The sequence below is a fragment of the Ictalurus punctatus genome, chromosome 7 (genome assembly GCF_001660625.3).
Source record: "Ictalurus punctatus breed USDA103 chromosome 7, Coco_2.0, whole genome shotgun sequence".
In the NCBI taxonomy this organism is placed as follows: domain Eukaryota; kingdom Metazoa; phylum Chordata; class Actinopteri; order Siluriformes; family Ictaluridae; genus Ictalurus; species Ictalurus punctatus.
In genome coordinates, this window is record NC_030422.2 from 26,796,038 (window position 1) to 26,816,412 (window position 20,375).

General features: G+C 39.4%; 1 protein-coding gene and 2 long non-coding RNA genes across 3 annotated transcripts; all 3 read left to right on the forward strand.

Annotated features, from left to right (window-relative positions):
* The first annotated feature begins 3,501 nt into the window (after positions 1 to 3,501).
* Positions 3,502 to 6,492, forward strand: LOC108262215 (uncharacterized). The gene is made up of 5 exons (XR_008396717.1): positions 3,502 to 3,676; positions 4,064 to 4,384; positions 4,992 to 5,103; positions 5,296 to 5,397; positions 5,523 to 6,492. It is a non-coding gene; the product is annotated as an uncharacterized LOC108262215 (long non-coding RNA).
* Positions 6,493 to 11,994: 5,502 nt separating this feature from the next.
* LOC128633031 (uncharacterized) lies at positions 11,995 to 15,400 on the forward strand. The gene is made up of 3 exons (XR_008396718.1): positions 11,995 to 12,297; positions 14,156 to 14,640; positions 14,744 to 15,400. It is a non-coding gene; the product is annotated as an uncharacterized LOC128633031 (long non-coding RNA).
* Positions 15,401 to 17,236: 1,836 nt separating this feature from the next.
* LOC128633032 (uncharacterized) lies at positions 17,237 to 19,538 on the forward strand. The gene is made up of 2 exons (XM_053681525.1): positions 17,237 to 18,183; positions 18,286 to 19,538. The coding sequence occupies exons 1-2, from the start codon at positions 17,498 to 17,500 to the stop codon at positions 18,371 to 18,373; spliced, it is 774 nt and encodes a 257-aa protein (XP_053537500.1). The 5' UTR covers positions 17,237 to 17,497; the 3' UTR covers positions 18,374 to 19,538.
* The last annotated feature ends 837 nt before the right edge of the window (positions 19,539 to 20,375 follow it).

Here is a 20,375-nt window from a genome sequence, read left to right on the forward strand (position 1 = left end):
GTCCTTTTTTAATGGTTTTGAACTCTGCTCTACTTAATGGTACTTTAATATCAACTGTTTCATGTTTTATCGATCTTTTTGCCAGTACATCCACAATTTCATTCCCTTCTATCCCTACATGTGCAGCAATCCAGAAGAAGGAAACACTCAGCCCCTTAGCTCTCCATTACATCCATCTATGACTCACTCTTGACGCATGTCAAGACGCTTGTCTCGGCCATGTGATATGTTACTGCTAAAAATAAACCCACAAGCTAGCAAAATGAGTAAAAAACAAACGTCTCTGGAAAGTTTCTTTTCAAAAGGGAAAAGGCCCAGTCAGGAGACAGAAGAAGAGCCTAAGACTTCAAAGAAAAAGAAAGCTGCATTTAACAGACAATACCAGGAGTCCTACTTGAAATACGGTTTTATCGCAACAGGTGATTTCCACGCACCAAGCCCGCTCTGCATAATATGTGGCAACCGGCTCTCTAATGAGGCAATAAAGAATTCAAAACTGCTTCCCCACTTGGAGACCAAGCACCCGTATTACTGTAAAAGACAAGCCATTTGAGTATTTTGAAAGGAAAAAGTGTGAACCCACCACAGGGCCACCACATGAACAAATGCGAGTGCACTGAGAGCATCATACATGGTGGCTAACCGTATTGCTATCATCCGATCTGTGTGAAGCAGGGTTTTCGGCAGTGACAGCAACCAAAACAAAATTATGGTGTAGACTAGACATAAGCAACACACTCCGGGTGTTATTGTCTCCCATTAGCAGTAGATGGGACATATCGTTACAGTGAAACAGGCTCAGGGCTCCCACTGATAACTCCCGTTATGAGTTGTAGGTTTCATGCACTTTATATTTGTTTTTGTTTTGTATCTTATTTTGAAGGCATGTTGAAATGTTACCATAGTGACCAGAGAGCGTTAGGGGGCAGACAGGATGTTACTCATGTTATGTTGTTGGCGTGATGTTACGAGGACGCTGCTAATAAGGTTGTGATTTCACAATGGATTCGCGCTTATTATATATATATATATATATATATATATATATATATATATATATATATATATATATATATATATATATAATACCCCAGTTTTTATGCCGGTCGTATCATTTTATTTTGTTGTATTTGTCCGCCACACCTTACATGCCGGTCCGTGAAAATATTGTCTGATATTAAACCAGTCTGTGGCGCAAAAAAGGGTGGGGACTGCTGCTGTATAGTAATCTATAACTAGCAGTGGTTAAGTCTCTGGGTTACTGATCAGAAGGTCAGGGATCCAAGCCCCAGCAATGCCAAGCTGCCACTGTTGGACCCTTGAGCAAGGCCCTTAACCCTCTCTGCTCCAGGGGGCGCTGTATCATGGCTGTTCCTAACATGCTGTGTATGCGAAGGAAACAATTTCACTGTGCTTTAATGTACATGTGACCAATAAAGACTCATTATAATATAGCAAAGGCTATATAGAATATTTTATCACCATATATATATATATATATATATATATATATATATATATATATATATATATATATATATATACACACACACACACACACACAATAAAAACAAACTGATAGCCTACTATAAATATTCTAAACGAGCTGTATCTCAGCTCATATATATATATATATATATATATATATATATATATATATATATATATATATATATATATATATATATGTGTGTGTGTGTGTGTGTGTGTGTGTGTGTTATACACATATATGCTGTATAACAGTAAATGAAATTTGTGGTCCTTCTATTCTAGATGAAGCAGACTCAGAGTGAAGGACAGCCCACTGTGCATCAGGAGTCAAATCAGACAGGTACAGGTGAGAGGGTTTACTGGCTGACTGTAAAGGGACATGCTATAAGAGTGATAAGAAAAAAAAGATAGACATGGAATTCTTTGAATGAAGGAGGCGTTACAACATTACTCGAATTGAGCACTGAGCTAACTATTTACAGTAAGATTGTACAAGTTTTGTTATTCATTCTCTATATTAAGATTGTAACGACACAGGACAGTTAGCTGGAAGTAAGCGCATTAGAGCCGTCTTTATTGATAAACAAACAAAACAAACACAGGAAGCGCGGTCTATACTGACCATACTTAAATACTGGACACCTAGCTACGACCGCTAGCATGCTACACATACATGCTCCAGAAACTCCGGCGACCTTAGATTAATACTGCACGAAGTGCGCAGCCACACAAGGGGTTTAAATACCCAACATAATTAAACTAAAGCATAGCCACCTGGCTCAAATCAAACTACACCCTCGCACATCAGCCAATGTCTAAACAGGAAGAGAACGAAACCAAAACAAGAGTCACGTGTCCACGTCGAAGCCGCTCCGCAGTGCCATCTGCCGGCGAGGCGTAACAAAGATGATGACATCATCTCAGCGTCCGCTAAAAAAAAGTCAAAGTGAAGGTCTTGGAACTGAGCCAGAGATGTGACATGGTACCAGCAAGGATAAAGCAAATAACAGCTTTATCTTCACTTTTCCTCCGTCAGCCTTTCTTGCCTCTGTTTCATTTACTCTAAAGAAAAACTAGCGCATGTGGGTTATCACGGAGCGTATACGGCGCCGGCGAGTCTAAATGAACACACTGGCAACCAGGGCAGTTCAAAGAGACGTCTGATTTACTCATTGAATGACAGAAGCTTTTATAGGTACAAATAGCCGTGCATAGGCGTACTGCTGTGTGGAAATAATATGGCAGTTGAACTGTCTGGCCACATACATGAAAAACATCTTAGGCAATAAAAGAATATACAGCAGTTGTTGAACATATATGGTCTGATGGTATGATTTGCCTAACACAGAAAAGAGGAAGGTTCCATTGGTGACATGTTAAACTGGCACGTACCCATCAGACAGATTCTGTAAAGTACATGAGACAGAAATCAAACTATAACCTAAACATACTTATACATATCTGAGGGAATAAAGAATAGAAAATTTCCCAACAGTACCAAATAAAAAGATAATGCTGTTTTTTCTTCTTCTTCTTCTTCTTCTTCTTCTTTTTTTTTTTTTTGGTTCAGGCCACTGCCCAACACAATGTCTGTGCACAGCACTGGTCTGAAGGGGTTGAACACGTATACATGCAGCATTCTTCAGTTTTTTGTTTTTGTTTTTAAGGTCTTCTGATAAATAATACATTTTGGCTTTTAGATTTTACTTTAATGTCATAATGGTTTGCAATAAAAATACAGGCCAGAGCATTTTGTATAAATGTAATTTGTAATCCAGGTAAATCTGATGACTTTTAAGCGGGTAGAACACTTTTGCAAGGCACAGAGTAAACAAGTTATTTTGTGGACAGTGCACGTTCATCTGTTTTAATAGCTGTGCATGTTTTAGCAGGACCAGAGTGGGTATCAGTGACGCAGTTCTTTAGAAGTGAGAAAGCTCTAAACCACATTCAGAGAATACTCTATACACGAGAAGGAATTTGTATTGATGCACCTTTTTACCTTTTTGCCTTTACAGCCGCCCACAGCAAACATTTATAGATTAAGACACAGACCTCAGACACACAGTGAGTCAGGAAGTGTTTTTGGTGTCTCAGCCTTCATATAGTGTTGATACAACAATGCAAGACTGTCATGGATACCGTGTTTCCATCTCTGGAGCTCTGATGTTGGTGATTCTTCAAGGTCTGTAGTGAGATAAATATGGTAGATTCTTAGTGCACATTAACAATTAAGCTTTGTTTTTAAGGATTTACAGTAAATGAGCTTCATTACTGGTAACTTCATAAGTAAGGGCCAAATGATTTTACACAATATATTTGGAGAATTGCACAAGATGCACAGTTTGGATAACTGCTTAAATTGTAATATACTGCTATATATTGTACTATACAATAACAGAATTAATTAAAAATGGTTTTGTAATAATCATTGTCATTGTTATAGTTGTTTAGATGAAGGCTTTGGTTTGGTGTTGGTCTCTGAACTGCTTGGGTCCCTTTCAGTTTGTGCAAAGAGATACCATTTTGTTCACATGCAGCCTTATATTGGTTATGTTTTCCCCTGCTGCAGGTGTGTGCACTGTTTTAGCTGATACAAATACAGAGATGGTGCTTAAAGGTGGGAGCTCCCTGGATCTAACACTGACATATCCAAAGAATTCACTGACAACTGTTAAGTGGAACTTTAATGGCACAAATTTTGCTGACTACTATCCAAGCCGGAATTACACATTTCGGGCATCTCAATTTAGTGGAAGATTAAAAGGTTTCATTGATAAAATTGGAGTAACTCTAAAAGATCTTCAACCCCACGACTCTGGAACATTCTCAGTTGTTGCAGTTGGACCTGAAGGACAGTATCCTACACAGGATATTAAAGTTTATATTGAAAGTAAGTATACATTTGTGTAAGAATCCACTGTAATTGTACTTCAGGAATAAATATAGAAATGAAAAATTTAAGCAGAGAAACAGGACGTTTCAGACAGCAGTCTTTCTTCAGCTGTGGAAGCAAGGTTTCTTTCTCCAACAGTCACAGAATTGCTTTACCTGCTCAGGTGATAAATGGATTTGTGCTTTACTGTATATTTTCAGTAAAAGAGAGCTAGAAATAGGCAGACAGACATACAGACTGACCCCGAACATAATCTAAGTGTTCATACATTAGGCTCATCATTGAAACATACATATTTAAATATTTATTGGAACAATATGGCTTTTTAATCTTGAACTTTCTGCTAACAGAACAATTTATGTTCATTTCTAAGTAGACATTACTTATACGCTGCTTGTTTTTGCAGTTATAAAAGGTTGGACCAGTCTTAACTATAAGAACTCAATAATACATATAATAATTTTATCAATTGTGTGCTGTGATTTCCACCACTGTAACAAATAACCAAAAAAAAAAAAAAAACATGCAGAGGCCCCTGTTGGTCCATGGACTCCACTTTTGAATGGATGGATTGATGGATGTTAACTTTTTTTTTTTTTAACAGTTTTTACACACTCATTCAGACCCCATAACACTGAACTGCACTGCAGCTAACAACGTCAGCTCCAGTTCTGCTACAGAGACACTGAGCTGTAGCGCTGAACATCCCAGAACAGGTATAATTACCCTTTTCCTTCTCGTGAGTGAACATCATAGTCTCAAACTACATTTAACCAAACAAGTTTCACAAATGTGTGTGTCTCTCTCTCTCTCTGTGTGTGTGTGTGTGTGTGTGTGTGTGTGTGTGTGTGTGTGTGTGTGTGTGTGTGTGTGTGTGTGTGTGTGTGTGTGTACTGTGTCACATGTAGAAGCTCCGTTGTCAGTGCTTAAACTGATCAGTAGTCTAGTGGCAGCCTCTCCGTATCTGTTGGTGACCATCATCCTGGGTGTAAAATGTTACAGAGCTCGGGGTAAATAAAAGTAGTAGTAATAAAATAATAATACTAATAAATAGTCGGTGTCCAAGATAAAACCTTAGCTGTATTCTTGTTATTTCTTAGCAATTTATTTATTGATTTATTTATTTATTTTACAGGTCATCATAACAGGCAGTATGCTGTAACTGTAATTGAGGAATAAACACTTGGCTCTCTGTGGTTCCCATGTCACAGATTTACAGTTTATTGAAGCTGAAAAAAAATTACTCTGTTTAAAATATCTTGCATAGTTTTATTTTTAAATGTTTTTTTTATTTACACTCAGATCTCAGGGGCACAGAATGTACAGCATTACTGTTCTTATGTTTGCAGTTTTCTGGATTGAATGTTGGAGCTTCTCTTCTAGGTTAGGGGTCACAACACTGTGTGCCCTTATGACTGCTTGGAAAACTCAATTTTCACTCATCTTCAACCTTTCAGTTCCTCTTCCAACCCCTTGTATTTCACCAGATTCTTGTATTTCTTCATTTGTATGTTGCCATCATTTGACTGCCAAATCTATTACAACTGCAGTATTCTGGTCCTTTTCTATTCTCACCATCTGTTTGTTTATCTGGCTGTATCTGGAGGACACACTGGATTTTTGTTTTCTTTTGTTTTCTTCTGCTCCCTGTGATTCCTCTCATCAGGAGATAGTACTGTCCAAACCATATTCATGTTTATCTGTCCCTGTACACAATCCCCACTATGTTTACTGCAGTTAAAATCATAATGTGTTGTAATAGATTAAATGTAATCTGGTTTGTGTAATCTGATCAAGGAGTTGTGAACAGAGGAGTATTTTAATGTCCGAGTATCTTTATATTTATATAATATGCTTCATTACATTTTTGGATATCACTCTGACTGAGAGAACATTTTATTTTAGAAAAAGAGAAAGCAGGAGGGAGAGGGGAAGCATTTGTACTTTTAAAGTAAAATGTTTATTCTCTAACTATTCTCTGGATTTGGCCTTGATATCTGTTTCTGGACTGTTGTGAATGACCTCTGGACAGTTTCTGACTCTAATTTTGTATACTGGACTCTTGTATTTATTAATAAACCTCCAGGACATGGATCCTCACACATTTCCTGAGTCTTACGAATCATTACATTTAGCAGATACCAGTTTGCATTAAAAGTTTAATTTTGTTTATGTTTATAAATATGTAAGGAAAGCAGTATTTGCTGGTTAGTATTTCTGAAATGAATCAGCTAATGAAATAATTAAACATCTACTGAAATGTATTTGTTCTGGAATACACAATCTCAATGTACTTAAAATGAATCGTGCCAGCTGTAATTCAAATCACAGGTTTATATTAAAGTACTTATTATAATACATTATTGGTTTTATATATAATAACCACTTACACAGAGACTTGAAAGCCACACACTCCATGCAAACAAATTTTTAAAAATGTGTGCAATTGTTGATGTGGTGATGTTTTCTGTAAGGGGATGTATATTTAGTCATTTTTGAATCCTCTTTTTTTTCAGTTTTAGTATTGAGATATGCAATGTAGTGTCTGATCCTGAACAGCTACACTGCACACAGTAGAGGACCACACGTGGGCCCTTAACACAATCTCCTTACCCCAAAACTGCCCAGCTGTGTCTCCATGTTCTCCTTCTACCAGATCTGCTGATAAATAATATTTTAGCTTTGAAATTTTACTTTAAGAGCATAATGGTTTGCAATAAAAAAAAAATACTTGCCAGTGGATTCTTTGTACAGTAAATGTCATTTGCAATCCCGACGAATCTAATGACTTTTAAGGGGGTAGAATACTTTTGCAAGGCACAGTAAGTTTTTTTTTTTTGTTTGTTTTTTTTTTTTTGGGGGGGGGGGGGGGGGGGGCAGTGCATGTTTATAGTAAGTAAGTAAGTCAAATTTATTTGTATAGCACGTTTCACTCAGCAACGCTGACCGAAGCGATGCTAAAATTTGGGTGACACGATCAAACATCTGTGCCCTGGTCAACAGCCTTGCAGCTGCATTCTGAACCATCTGAAGACGAGCCAGAGATGACTGAGGAAGACCCAAGTATAATGAATTACAGTAATCTAAGCCAGAAGTAATAAAAGCATGAATAACCTTCTCCAAATCCTGGAAAGACAAAAATGTTTTGAGTTTTGAAATAATCAGTTATATAAGTTGATATCAGAATATCAGAATCAGAATAAGTTGATAAAAACTAGTCTTAACGACCGAATTTATCTGCTTGGTTAAGCATAATTCTGAGTCCAGAATGAAGCCAAGGTTCCGAACCTGGGAAGAAATTGAGGGAAAGTGTTTATGGAGCTCGTTAATGAGACCATCTCTCAATCTCAGGGGGCCAAAAACAATTATTTCAGTTTTGTCTTCATTAAGTCGAGGAAATTATTTGTCAACCATTTTTTAATGTCATCCAGACAGTCAAACAATGGCTGAATGGAGTCGCCAGCTTTCGAAGGAATGTACAACTGGGTATCATCAGCATATAAATAAAAAGAGACATTGTGAGCCCTAATAATATTCCCCAATGGCTGCATATATAAATTAAAATGAAGTGGGCCCAAAATGGAGCCTTGAGGAACACCACTAATAATAGGACTAGAAGAAGAGCAGAAATTACCCAACGGGTTAGGTGGCCTATAGATCAAGGCACAGAATAGCGTGGAAGAGGTCGACTCTAACACAACACACTGCACCTCAAATGACGAGTAACTCCCAACAGAAACTCTCTGAATGTTCAGTGACTGTTTAAAAACCATAGCAACCCCACCGCCCTTACCAGAAAGCCTTGGAGTACTAATAAAACATCAGTTCGGTGGACAGAGTTCCTCGAAGATGGTGGACTCACCAGGACTAACCCAGGTCTCCGTCAGGAATCAAATATCCAGGTTATGTCTGGTAGAAAAGTCATTTAAAATGAAAGTTTTGTTGCACAACCAGGGCCATTTTCATAGGAGCCTGAGGTAGCGAGGTCCGATCCGGTGAAACGAATTCCAGTTGTCGGAGATTTAAACAGTTCACTCTTCTCTGACGAATCCGTAATCATGGAGGAGCAGAACAATTAGACGAAAGTAGGAAGTCCGGGAAAATAGGCAGATGAAAAACATATCTGTAATCCCATGAGCGTCGTGTCGAGTGGAGCCCTTCCAAGCTTAAGGGAAACTCAATCGATTGTCTGGAGGAAGCGATTGTCCGTCTGATTCTGACCCGAACACCTGCACGATTCCCTCTCTTCCTGCGGCGCTTCCTTAGAGGAGGAAAGCAGCAAGGGAGCCGGCGAGCGAACTCCACCGCGGGTCGGCTGGACGAGGATCGTTTATCCATTTTATTAGCTGTGTGTGTTTTAGCAGGACCACAGCGGGTATCAGTGACGCAGTTCTTGAGAAGTGAGAGAGCTCTAAACCACATTTCATGCACCTTTTTTAAGACACAGACACACAGTGAGTGAGGAAATGTTTTTTGTGTCTCAGCCTTCATCTAGTGTTGAGTCAACCGTCTCAGTCGAGCTGCAGCAGCTCAAAACAGGGGTTAACTAACACAACAATGCGATATTGTCACGAATACCGTGTTTCCATGTCAGGAGCCCTGATGTTCTGGATTCTTCAAGGTATGTTTGAAGATAAATATGGCACCTATTTAGTGCACATAATCATTTAAGCTTTTTCTTAAAGCATTTAGTGTAAATGAGCTTCATTACTGGTAACTTCATAAGTAAGGGGCAAATGATTTTACTTAACATATTTGGAAAATTGCACAAGATACAGAGTTTGGATAACTGTTTAATAATGTGCATTACTGCAGAATCACTTAAAGGGGTCATAACATGATTTTTAATGCTTTCCTTCTGTTTGGGTGTGTAAGGTATCTGTCTGTGCATGTATAAGATCTGCAAAGACCCAAAGTTCATATTTTCCTCCAAAGGGATTTATTCTATCGAACAGAGAACACTGTTCCAGACCTGTCCAAAACGCCTTGTTTGAAGTTCAGAATTTACTTCCTCAACCAACTATGTCACGGAGGCATAATGCCGCCTAAAGGTAGGCACAAAGAAAGAAGGCGAGGCATGTCATGGAGATGCTGTGTGTTTCAGTGCGAAAGCAAAACCCTTTGTTTAGCCTTCCGAAAACGGATGAAATTAGGAATCAGTGGTTACTGTTGCTTTTATAAAGCTGTTCCTGAGCAGTACAACTCAAACATGTGCTTGTGCATGACGCATTTTACAGAGGTCAGCTTCCTTAACCTGGGCGAGTACAACGCAGGCTACACACAAAAGCTACTCCTAAAAAGTGGAGCGATTCCCACTTTGCTCAGACAATCTTGTGCTTCTTAATCAGAAACTGTAAGTGTGTTTGATTATTTTAGGAAGTATCTGCTATTGACTGTTCCAATGCAGAGTTTTGTGTTGTGGCTCAGTTGTAGACCTCTGCTAGCATGCTAGCTAAAGTTTGCTAAGTTGCCTCAGTTGCCTCAGTTTTTAGCTGTTTTTGTATGTTGGTGGTCTGACAGAGACGTTGATTGTAGCTGCTGTTGTGATTGTGTCTTGAAACAGTTTATATCAATCAAATCACAAGAATCCTGCTCAAGTCATGTTTGCAAAGTTGGTTCCACTTGATCCTCTGCATTTTCTGAATTGGGCTGGAACTGATACGGTAAAACCGATGACATGCTGCTTAGAAGCTTAGAATTGCTTTAGAAGATTTGGAAGCTGAAGCTAATGCCCAAGGGGTGTTACATTTCCAACACATGTGTGAGGCTTTTAACCAATCACTACACAATGGGTCAGCTGACCAATCAGAGCACTCTGGGCTTTTCAGAAGCAGAGGCTTTGGAGAAATCTGAGCGTTTCAGGCAGTCTGGAAATAGATGTACTCCAATAATGTACATTATTTGACAAATAATGCATTTTTTGAACATTAAAGCATGTGACCTGTTTTATTACACCCAATAAACAAAATAATTAACTTTTAAAAAACATTTAAAAGTCATTATGTGACTCCTTTAAAAATCCACCATCCAGCTGAGTTTTAGTGATTGGTTCCTCACTGCACAGCTCATAACTGTATTTTTTTGAATGGTAGTATCATCAGTGTGGTAGTGCCTGTAAGAAAAAATTATGAGGATGTCAAATATCTCAAAGAAGAATAACTTTATTCCAGCATGACAGTGACAAAGTACATGAAGCAATTCAGGTTCATCCTAATCAAAATGAACCCTGAACAATATCAGCACAGACATTTTATACTGTGTTTCAAACCAGAATATCTGGGTTTTGAGCCAGAGTTCATACAAGGTGCTTTAAGTGCTTGAATTTGGCTTTTTGAAATGTAAGTAAGTGAAAACCTTGAAATTAGCCATTTTATATCCAACACTGCTTAGAAAGTGCTTGAATTATAAAGTCAACAAATAAGAAATCTCTAAATAACTTTAAAGTGTTTATTTTCGATAGAACATGAATACAGTCCTTTCACATAAAATATGACTCCCTGCTGCAGCCCCTCCCCTTCCTCCCAATATTCACTCACTCACTGAAACAGAGACTTCTCAGGCCCCTTCTCAGGCCCCTTTAACCACTTTTCCTCAAAAAGGCACCTAGCAACACATATAACGACTGTTTGGGCAAAATTTAGCTACTTTCTGTAAAAGAGAGTGGCCAGTACTCCCCCGTGAGCGTGAGGTCCTGCATTCCCCTCAGATACACCTTTCTCTGCAGCTACTCTGTTCAGTGAGGAGCAGCACAATCATTAACTTCTAACTTTCTCTCTGAGTGATCATTTTAGATATAGACGAAATCACAGCACATTATGTGAATGGTGAGCTTGTCAGAAGACGTCGTGATTATAAATCAAAATTTTAGCAGTGCAGAGCAGCAGCTGGGAAATCAAAATCACTATTTCATACTTGTTCTCATTTTATGACATGACAATATCTCTTGTCCTTAAAAACAACAACAAAAATATAATATGTTTGAAAGTCCTGGAATTTCATTATGAAGCATCTGTACGAACCCTATAAAATTAGCCGTGTTTGATCTTAAAGGAGTTCATTTCCAAATTCAGTTATTTATTCATAATGTTCTGTTCATTCTTATTACTCAGAGGACAATTTCCATTTACATGATTCCATTGCTCTAGGAAACAATAGATGAAATACGTGGCACGTTGAATTAGTTGCTTGCCAGTTGTATCATTGTTCTTAAAATTTTCCAATAGCCTTAAAATTCTTAAAATTCATTCTCATTAATAAAGAATTCAGAGGAAAATCTGGTTTGTCTGTTTTCATTTATATCTATGTATTTCTGTAAATTTGGTTCATTTTGTACATGAATTATGAATTAACACAACATTGCATGGTATCGTGATACTACTTGGTATTGTGATACTACTTGGTACTGTGAGCTGGTACAGTATCGTAAGATATATTTATGGTACAGTGACAATCCTAGCTTGTTATATTACCACGCTCCTACTCTGCTTAAACTGGAAATAGAAAGTCATGATCAGGGAAAAATCAATGACAAACAAGCCTAACATCAGCAGGTTTCTGATGTGTACTGCTATTTGTTATGTTTTCCTCTGCTACAGGTGTGTGTGGCGTTTTGGCTGACACAGTGATGGTACTCAAACTTGGGAGCTACCTGGATCTTCCTGTTCAATACCCAACTGAATCAGTGTTATTGGTTCAGTGGGTCTTCAATGGGAAAATTTTTGCTGAATACAGTAAAGACCAAAGTTACACTCTTCTGGAATCCCGGTTCAGTGGAAGATTAAAGGAGGACAATGACAGAGTTGGAGTAACTGTACAAGATCTTCAACCCCAAGACTCTGGGACATTCTCAGTGTCCGCAGAAGACACTGAAACACAGCTTCCAACACAGACATTTAAAGTTTATATTCAAAGTAGGTGTGATTAATTTGATTAATGTATTGGGAATAATTATAAATATCTGAACATTAATTACAGTGAGGGAAAAAGTATTTGATCCCCTGCTGGTTTTGTACGTTTGCCCACTGACAAAGAAATGATCAGTCTATAATTTTAATGGTAGATTTATTTGAACAGTGAGAGACAGAATAACAACAAGAAAATCCAGAAAAACGCATGTCAAAAATGTTATAAATTGATTTGCATTTTAATGAGGGAAATAAGTATTTGACCCCTCTGCAAAACATGACTTAGTACTTGGTTTAAAAACCCTTGTTGGCAATCACAGAGGTCAGACGTTTCTTGTAGTTGGCCACCAGGTTTGCACACATCTCAGGAGGGATTTTGTCCCACTCCTCTTTGCAGATCTTCTCCAAGTCATTAAGGTTTCGAGGCTGACGTTTGGCAACTCGGATCTTCAGCTCCCTCCACAGATTTTCTATGGGATTAAGTTCTGGAGACTGGCTAGGCCACTCCAGGACCTTAATGTGCTTCTTCTCGAGCCACTCCTTTGTTGCCTTGGCCGTGTGTTTTGGGTCATTGTCATGCTGGAATACCCATCCACGACCCATTTTCAATGCCCTGGCTGAGGGAAGGAGGTTCTCACCCAAGATTTTACGGTACATGGCCCCGTCCATCGTCCCTTTGATGCAGTGAAGTTGTCCTGTCCCCTTAGCAGAAAAAAAACCTCAAAGCATAATGTTTCCACCTCCATGTTTGACGGTGGGGATGGTGTTCCAGGGGTCATAGGCAGCATTCCTCCTCCTCCAAACATGGCGAGTTGAGTTGATGCCAAAGAGCTCCATTTTGGTCTCATCTGGCCACAACACTTTCACCCAGTTGTCCTCTGAATCATTCAGATGTTCATTGGGAAACTTCAGACGGGCATGTATATGTGCTTTCCTGAGCAGGGGGACCTTGCGGGCACTGCAGGATTTCAGTCCTTCACGGCGTAGTGTGTTACCAATTGTTTTCTTGGTGACTATGGTCCCAGCTGCCTTGAGATCATTGACAAGATCCTCCCGTGTAGTTCTGGGCTGATTCCTCACTGTTCTCATGATCACTGCAACTCCACGAGGTGAGATCTTGCATGGAGCCCCAGGCCGAGGGAGATTGACAGTTCTTTTGTGTTTCTTCCATTTGCGAATAATTGCACCAACTGTTGTCACCTTCTCACCAAGCTGCTTGGCAATGGTCTTGTAGCCCATTCCAGACTTGTGTAGGTCTAAAATCTTGTCCCTGACATCCTTGGAGAGCTCTTTGGTCTTGGCCATGGTGGAGAGTTTGGAATCTGATTGATCGATTGCTTATGTGGACAGGTGTCTTTTATACAGGTAACGAGCTGAGATTAGGAGCACTCCCTTTAAGAGTGTGCTCCTAATCTCAGCTCGTTACCTGTATAAAAGACACCTGGGAGCCAGAAATCTTTCTGATTGAGAGGGGGTCAAATACTTATTTCCCTCATTAAAATGCAAATCAATTTATAACATTTTTGACATGCGTTTTTCTGTATTTTCTTGTTGTTATTCTGTCTCTCACTGTTCAAATAAATCTACCATTAAAATTATAGACTGATCATTTCTTTGTCAGTGGGCAAACATACAAAATCAGCAGGGGATCAAATACTTTTTTCCCTCACTGTACATGAATATATTTATTGTAGTCTCTCCTCGTCCATATAATTTAAATAAGTGTTTTAGTATTTAGCATTGCGAATTTATAGCTTTGTGAATGTATTGTAACTATAAATCACTGCAGTTGCAGTTTCATGGCATCCTTCTTTGTGTGTGTGTGTGTGTGTGTGTGTGTGTGTGTGTGTGTGTGTATGCATAGTTCCCATAACAGCTGTGCAGATTGAGAAGAATCAGGCGTGGAGATTGTCCACAAACAGCTGTGATGTTGATGTGAAGTGTGTAGCGCTCGGAGCTGAGAGTGTCTCCTACCTGTGGAGCGGCTATAAGACTGGGAGTGGAGCTCATCTGCAGTTCAGTCTTTCACCAGCAGAAGGAGCTGTGACACTGAACTGCACTGCAGCTAACAACGTCAGCTCCAGTTCTGCTACAGAGACACTGAGCTGTAGCATCAAACAGGTAAAATCACACTTTTCCTGTAACTACACAAACTTTACAAAAATGTCTGTGCACTGCATCAGGTGTGTGTGTGTGTGTGTGTGTGTGTGTGTGTGTGTGTGTGTGTGGGCTTTGTTTCACATGCAGAAACTCAAATGTCAGTGCTTAAACTGATCAGTAGTCTAGTGGCGGCCTCTCCGTATCTGCTGGTGACCATCATCCTGGGTGTAAAATGTTACAGAGCTCGAGGTAAAAACTACATAAACATAATGAATAGTCCACAGTAAAATACTGTTTCACTTCTTGTTACTTATTTGTTTATTTATTTATTCAATATTATTTTATTTCACAGGTCATCATAACAGTCAGTATGCCATGAAAGTAATTGAGGAATGAGCACTTTGCTCTCCCTGTAAGAAATAGGTTGAACACTGAACTACTCAGTGGCAAACAAATCTGATTCTGCTACAAAGTTTATAGTTTTACAGTTTTCATTTTTATAATATTTTCATTTACACTCAAAGCTCAGGGGGACAGAATATTTTTACTGTATTTCTGTTTGCACTCTTCTTAGTTGGATCAACGTTGGAGCTTTTCTCCAAGATTAGAGATCACAACACTGTTATGTCTGCCGGGAAACTCGGATTGCTCTTCTTCCACTTCAGTCTCTCTGGGTCCTCTTCCAGCCCCCTGTATTTCACCAGATTCTTCTATTTCTTCATCGTATTTTGCCATCATTCAATTACCAGATCTATCACCACTGCAGTATTCTGCATTTTATTTTAACTCACACTGTCTACTTTGCTGAACTGTTATCTGACTGTAACTGGAGGTCACACATATTCGTGTTTATCTGTCCCTGTACACAATCCCTGCCATGTTCACTGCATCTAATATTATAATGTGTTGTAATACTGTATACTAAATGTAATCTGGTTCATGTAATCTGATCAAGTACTTGTGAACAAAGTCAGAGTATCTGTACATTTACATAAACTGCTTTATTACATTTGTAGATGTCACTTTGAGAAAACATGAGTACTAAAGGTTTGCAAAAAAATGTCTGGGGAAGTCCATCCAGCCATCCATCCTCTACCGCTTACTCCTTTTCAGGGTCACGGGGAACCCTATCCCAGGGAGGGGTGCACCCTGGACAGGGTGCCAATCCATCGCAGGGCACAATCACACACACATTCACTTTAGACATGCCAATCAGCATGTCTTTGGATTGGCATGAATCCCCGCAGCACAGGGAGAACATGCAAACTCCACACACACAGGGGAATCGAGGTGGGAATCGAACCCCCAACCCTGGAGGTGTGAGGCAAACATGCTAACCACTAAGTCACCGTCCGCCCTCTATAAGATCCCATTCATAGGCTATACTATGAAAATATCCTATAACTTTAAAAATGTTTTTTAACTGTCTCTCTCTCTTTCTCTCTCTTTCTCTCTCTTTCTCTCTCTCACACACACACACACACGTGGTTTTGATGTAGTTTGTGTTATTGTATATTGGATATTTTATGTTTTTGGATAGCATCTTTGTTTACATCATTAAATAAAACTATTGAGTACCTGCACCTATACACAGTTGAGGTCATGATGTGTATGGGGAGCGAAGTTTGGTCCGATCCCACAGGAGAGCTACTGCTGTACAAATGGCTGAAAATGTTAATGCTGGCTATGATAGAAAGGTGTCAGAACACACAGTGCATCACAGCTTGCTGCGTATGGGTTTGAGTAGCTGCAGACCGGTCTGAGTGCCCATGTTGCCCCCTGTCCACTGCCAAAAGTGACTATAGTGAACATATGAGCATCAAAACTGGACCATGGAGCAATGGAAGAAGGAAGGTGGTCTGATTAATCATATTTTCTTTCTCATCATGTGGACAGCTGTATGCGTGTGCGTCACTTACTTGGGGAAAACATGGCACCAGGATGCACTATGGGAAGAACGCAAGCTGGTGGAGGAAGTGTGATACTCTGGGCAATGTTCTGCTGGGAAACTTTGGGTCCTGGCATTCATGTGAAGTTACTTTGACACTTACCACCTAACTAAACATTGTTGCGGACCAAGTACAACCCTTCATAGCAAGGGGATTCCTAATAGCAGTGAACTATTTCAGCGGGGTAATGCTCCCTGCTACACTGCAAAAATGTTCAGGAATTGTTTGAGGAATATGACAAACAGTTCAAGGAGTTGACTCGGCCTCCAAATTCACCATATCTCAATCCAATGGAGCAGCTGTGGGATGTCCACAATTGTGTTGTCCTCACCAACAAACAACTAACATCAGGTGACAAAAAAAAAAAAAGCACAACAGATTTCAGGATGTAGTCATTTTTTCCCCAAAAAAATAAACCGATATTCAGAAACTAGGTGTGAAAATAAGTACACCCCATAAGTCAGTAACATGTAGAATCACCTTTATCAACAATAACTTGAAGAAAAAAATTTCTGTAGGGGTTTATCAGTCAAAATTTCTCAAAAATGATGTAAGAGAAAAATGATGTCAGTCAAAATTTCTCAAAAATGATGTATGAGACAAAAAAAAGGAGATAAACTCCTACAGAAAACATTTTCTTCAAGTTATTGTTGCTAAAGGTGGTTCTACATGTTACTGAATTGTGTGATGTACTTATTTTTCCCACATGGTTTATGAATGTTGGTTTACTTTTGATTTTTTAAAATATCAGTACATTTTGAAATCTGTTGTGTTTTTTTTTTTTATTGTCACCTGAGGTAATTTTATTCTATATAAAAACATGAAATTAAAGGAGGGTGTACTTCCTTTTTCCTATGACTGTGCATACAGCAACTAAAGTTAAGGCTATACATTAATTTACATTAATTTCTTCTAATCTCTATACTTTAAAATTATTTACCTTACGTTATACAAATATAACTGACACCACGTTAAATAAAACAATCGTAACGTTGCGCTGTCGCAAATTTGATCTGTATTCTATTTTGTTTTTTTTTTACAAAACATCCGCGACTAGCTTGTAGCCCGCTAGCATCACCTACCGCTAGCCTTGTTTACGTTTCACATTTCTCACTTACCGCTGTTCTGTTTTTTAAAAAAAAAACAAACAAACAAATATGTCTGCTGTCTCTCCGGTTTTGAGTGCAGATGAGGACTCGCTTGAGCTTCACATGGTGCGGCTGGAACTGGAGGATGTGGAGAAGCAGATCCGCGGCCTACTCGACAAGCAGGCCCAGCTGCTGGAGCGACAAACTGCGCTGGAAACATCTTGTGCCTCTGCTCACATATCCAAGGTAAGCACACAGCGTGGTATTTCCACTCCCAGCCCCTCTACGCCGTGTGTTTCTCTGTGCAGGGACCGTGCACCTAGGACTTTCCCAGCCGTGGTCTCCGTAACGCCAGCGCCAACACACCTCGGGCCTCCTTCTCCACCTCCAGTGTTCGAGATTCCAACCAGGAACCGCTTCTCCCCTCTCCGCCAGACCAGACCCAACACTGTGATCGTCGGGGACTCCATTGTGCGGAACGTCCGTGTAGCCTCATCTAAAGGTAAGGTGCGCACACACTGTTTTTCTGGTGCTTGTGTCCTTGATGTCGCTGCGCAGGTATCCGGGATCCTGAAGAAAGACGAGCGCATTGGAGCGGTTGTGCTGCACGCGGGGACGAACGACACCAGGCTGCGGCAGACGGAGGTGCTGAAGAGGGACTTCTCCAGCCTGATCGAGACGGTACGAGGCAGATCACCTACCGCGAAGATCATCGTCTCTGGACCTCTTCCCACATACAGACGTGGAGCAGAAAAGTTCAGTGGACTTCTAGCATTAAATGATTGGTTAGTCTCTTGGTGTAATGAGCAGAATCTGGTGTTTGTCAATAACTGGAATCTGTTCTGGGAGCGTCCTAGGTTGTTTCGTCCTGATGGCCTGCACCCCAGCAGCCTTGGAGCGGAACTGCTTTCAGACAACATTTCCAAGGCGCTACACTCCAAGTGACTGCCTATCGTAAGTACATCTTCCAATAACAACATTCAGTATAATCAATGTTCAACTAAAAATTCGGAAAAGGTAATACATACTATAGAGACTGTGTCTGTTCCCCGAGCTATTCAAATATATAGAAAATCTCGGAAAGTCGATCTTCGTAACCTAATTAACATAAAATTAAATCATATTGAATGCACAGCCAGCACTTTTGATCTGAGGCTAGGACTATTAAACATTAGATCTCTTGCGTCTAAGGCTCTTATTGTTAACGACATCATTACTGATCAGGAATGTAATTTAATGTGTTTAACGGAAACTTGGATTAAACCAAATGAGTACATAGCATTAAATGAAGCCAGTCCTCCTGGATACAGTTATGTACATCAGCCTCGTTCAGCTGGTAGAGGAGGAGGTGTTGGACTCATCCATAGTCAAAATCTAGTCGTCACACAAAAACCTAAGCATAAATTTAATTCTTTTGAAATTCTTTATACCAGTATAAGTTATGTAGCCACAAAAAATAAGTCAATTCCTCTAATTACTATTTACAGACCCCCAGGGCCATATACTGAATTTCTTAGTGAATTTGCAGACTTTGTCTCAAACCTGGTTGTGTCTGTAGATAAAGCATTAATCGTCGGAGACTTTAATATTCATTTTGATAACCTGGAAGACCCTCTAAGAATAGCGGTTGTGTCCATCTTAGATTCAGTAGGGATTAATCAGAACGTAATCGGGCCTACTCATAATGGTGGTCACACTCTTGACCTCATACTAACATACGGACTAAGTATAGAAAATATTATCATTTTTCCGCAGTCTGAAGTTGTCTCAGACCATTATCTTATCTCGTTCATAATACGTATTGATCATAATATTTCCACCTCGTCTCGCTACCGTGTAAAACGTACCTACACTTCAGCTACTGCACCAAGCTTCATAAATAACCTCGCAGAAACATCAATTAGATTTGGATCACCGTCAGATCACACAGAACTCGATCAGGCGACTGAAAGCTTGGAGTCAACACTCCGCTACACGCTAGATAGAGTGGCTCCACTCAAAAGGAAAATAATTAGAGAAAAAAAATTAGCACCCTGGTATAACGATCAAACGCGAACCTTAAAACAGACAACTCGGCAATTAGAACGTAAATGGCGTCAAACCAAACTGGTGATATTTCAAATAGCATGGAAGGAGAGCCTACTGAAATATAGGAAATCTCTTGGCGATGCTAGAAAAATCTATTTCTCCACCTTAATAGGAGACAACAAAAACAATTCTAGATCCACAGTAGCAAAATTAACTAGGAATAAAACCACTACAGAGAGAAACACTCAATCATTACATAGCAGTGAAGATTTCATGAAATTTTTCAATGATAAGGTTGAAAATATTAGACGTGAAATACAGGCCATTAAATTAAAACTGGACAGTACTGTAACAAACCCATTACATGACAGTGTAGCAATATCAGATCAATGTTTAAAGTGTTTTGCTCCGCTTAGAGAGACCGAACTAGCTACATTAATCTCTTCAGCAAATTCATCAACTTGCATACTAGATCCCGTACCTACATGTTTGTTTAAACAGATTGGTCCAGTAGTAATTGAGCCACTTCTAAATATAATCAATTCTTCCCTAAGCAGTGGCTATGTACCTAAATCACTTAAATTAGCAGTTATTAAACCCTTGATTAAAAAACCGGATCTTGTCCCGTGTCAATTGTCCAGCTATAGAGCAATATCAAATCTCCCCTTCATCTCTAAGATTTTAGAAAAGGTTGTAGCAAAGCAGTTATGCTCGTACTTAGATAGGAATAACATTCATGAAATGTATCAGTCAGGATTTAGACCTCATCATAGCACAGAGACAGTGTTAGTTAAAGTAGTAAATGACCTTCTACTGACTTACGATCAGGGTTGTGTCTCGCTGCTTGTGTTACTCGACCTTACTGCAGCTTTTGATACTATAGATCATACTATTCTCCTTGATAGATTAGAAAATGTTG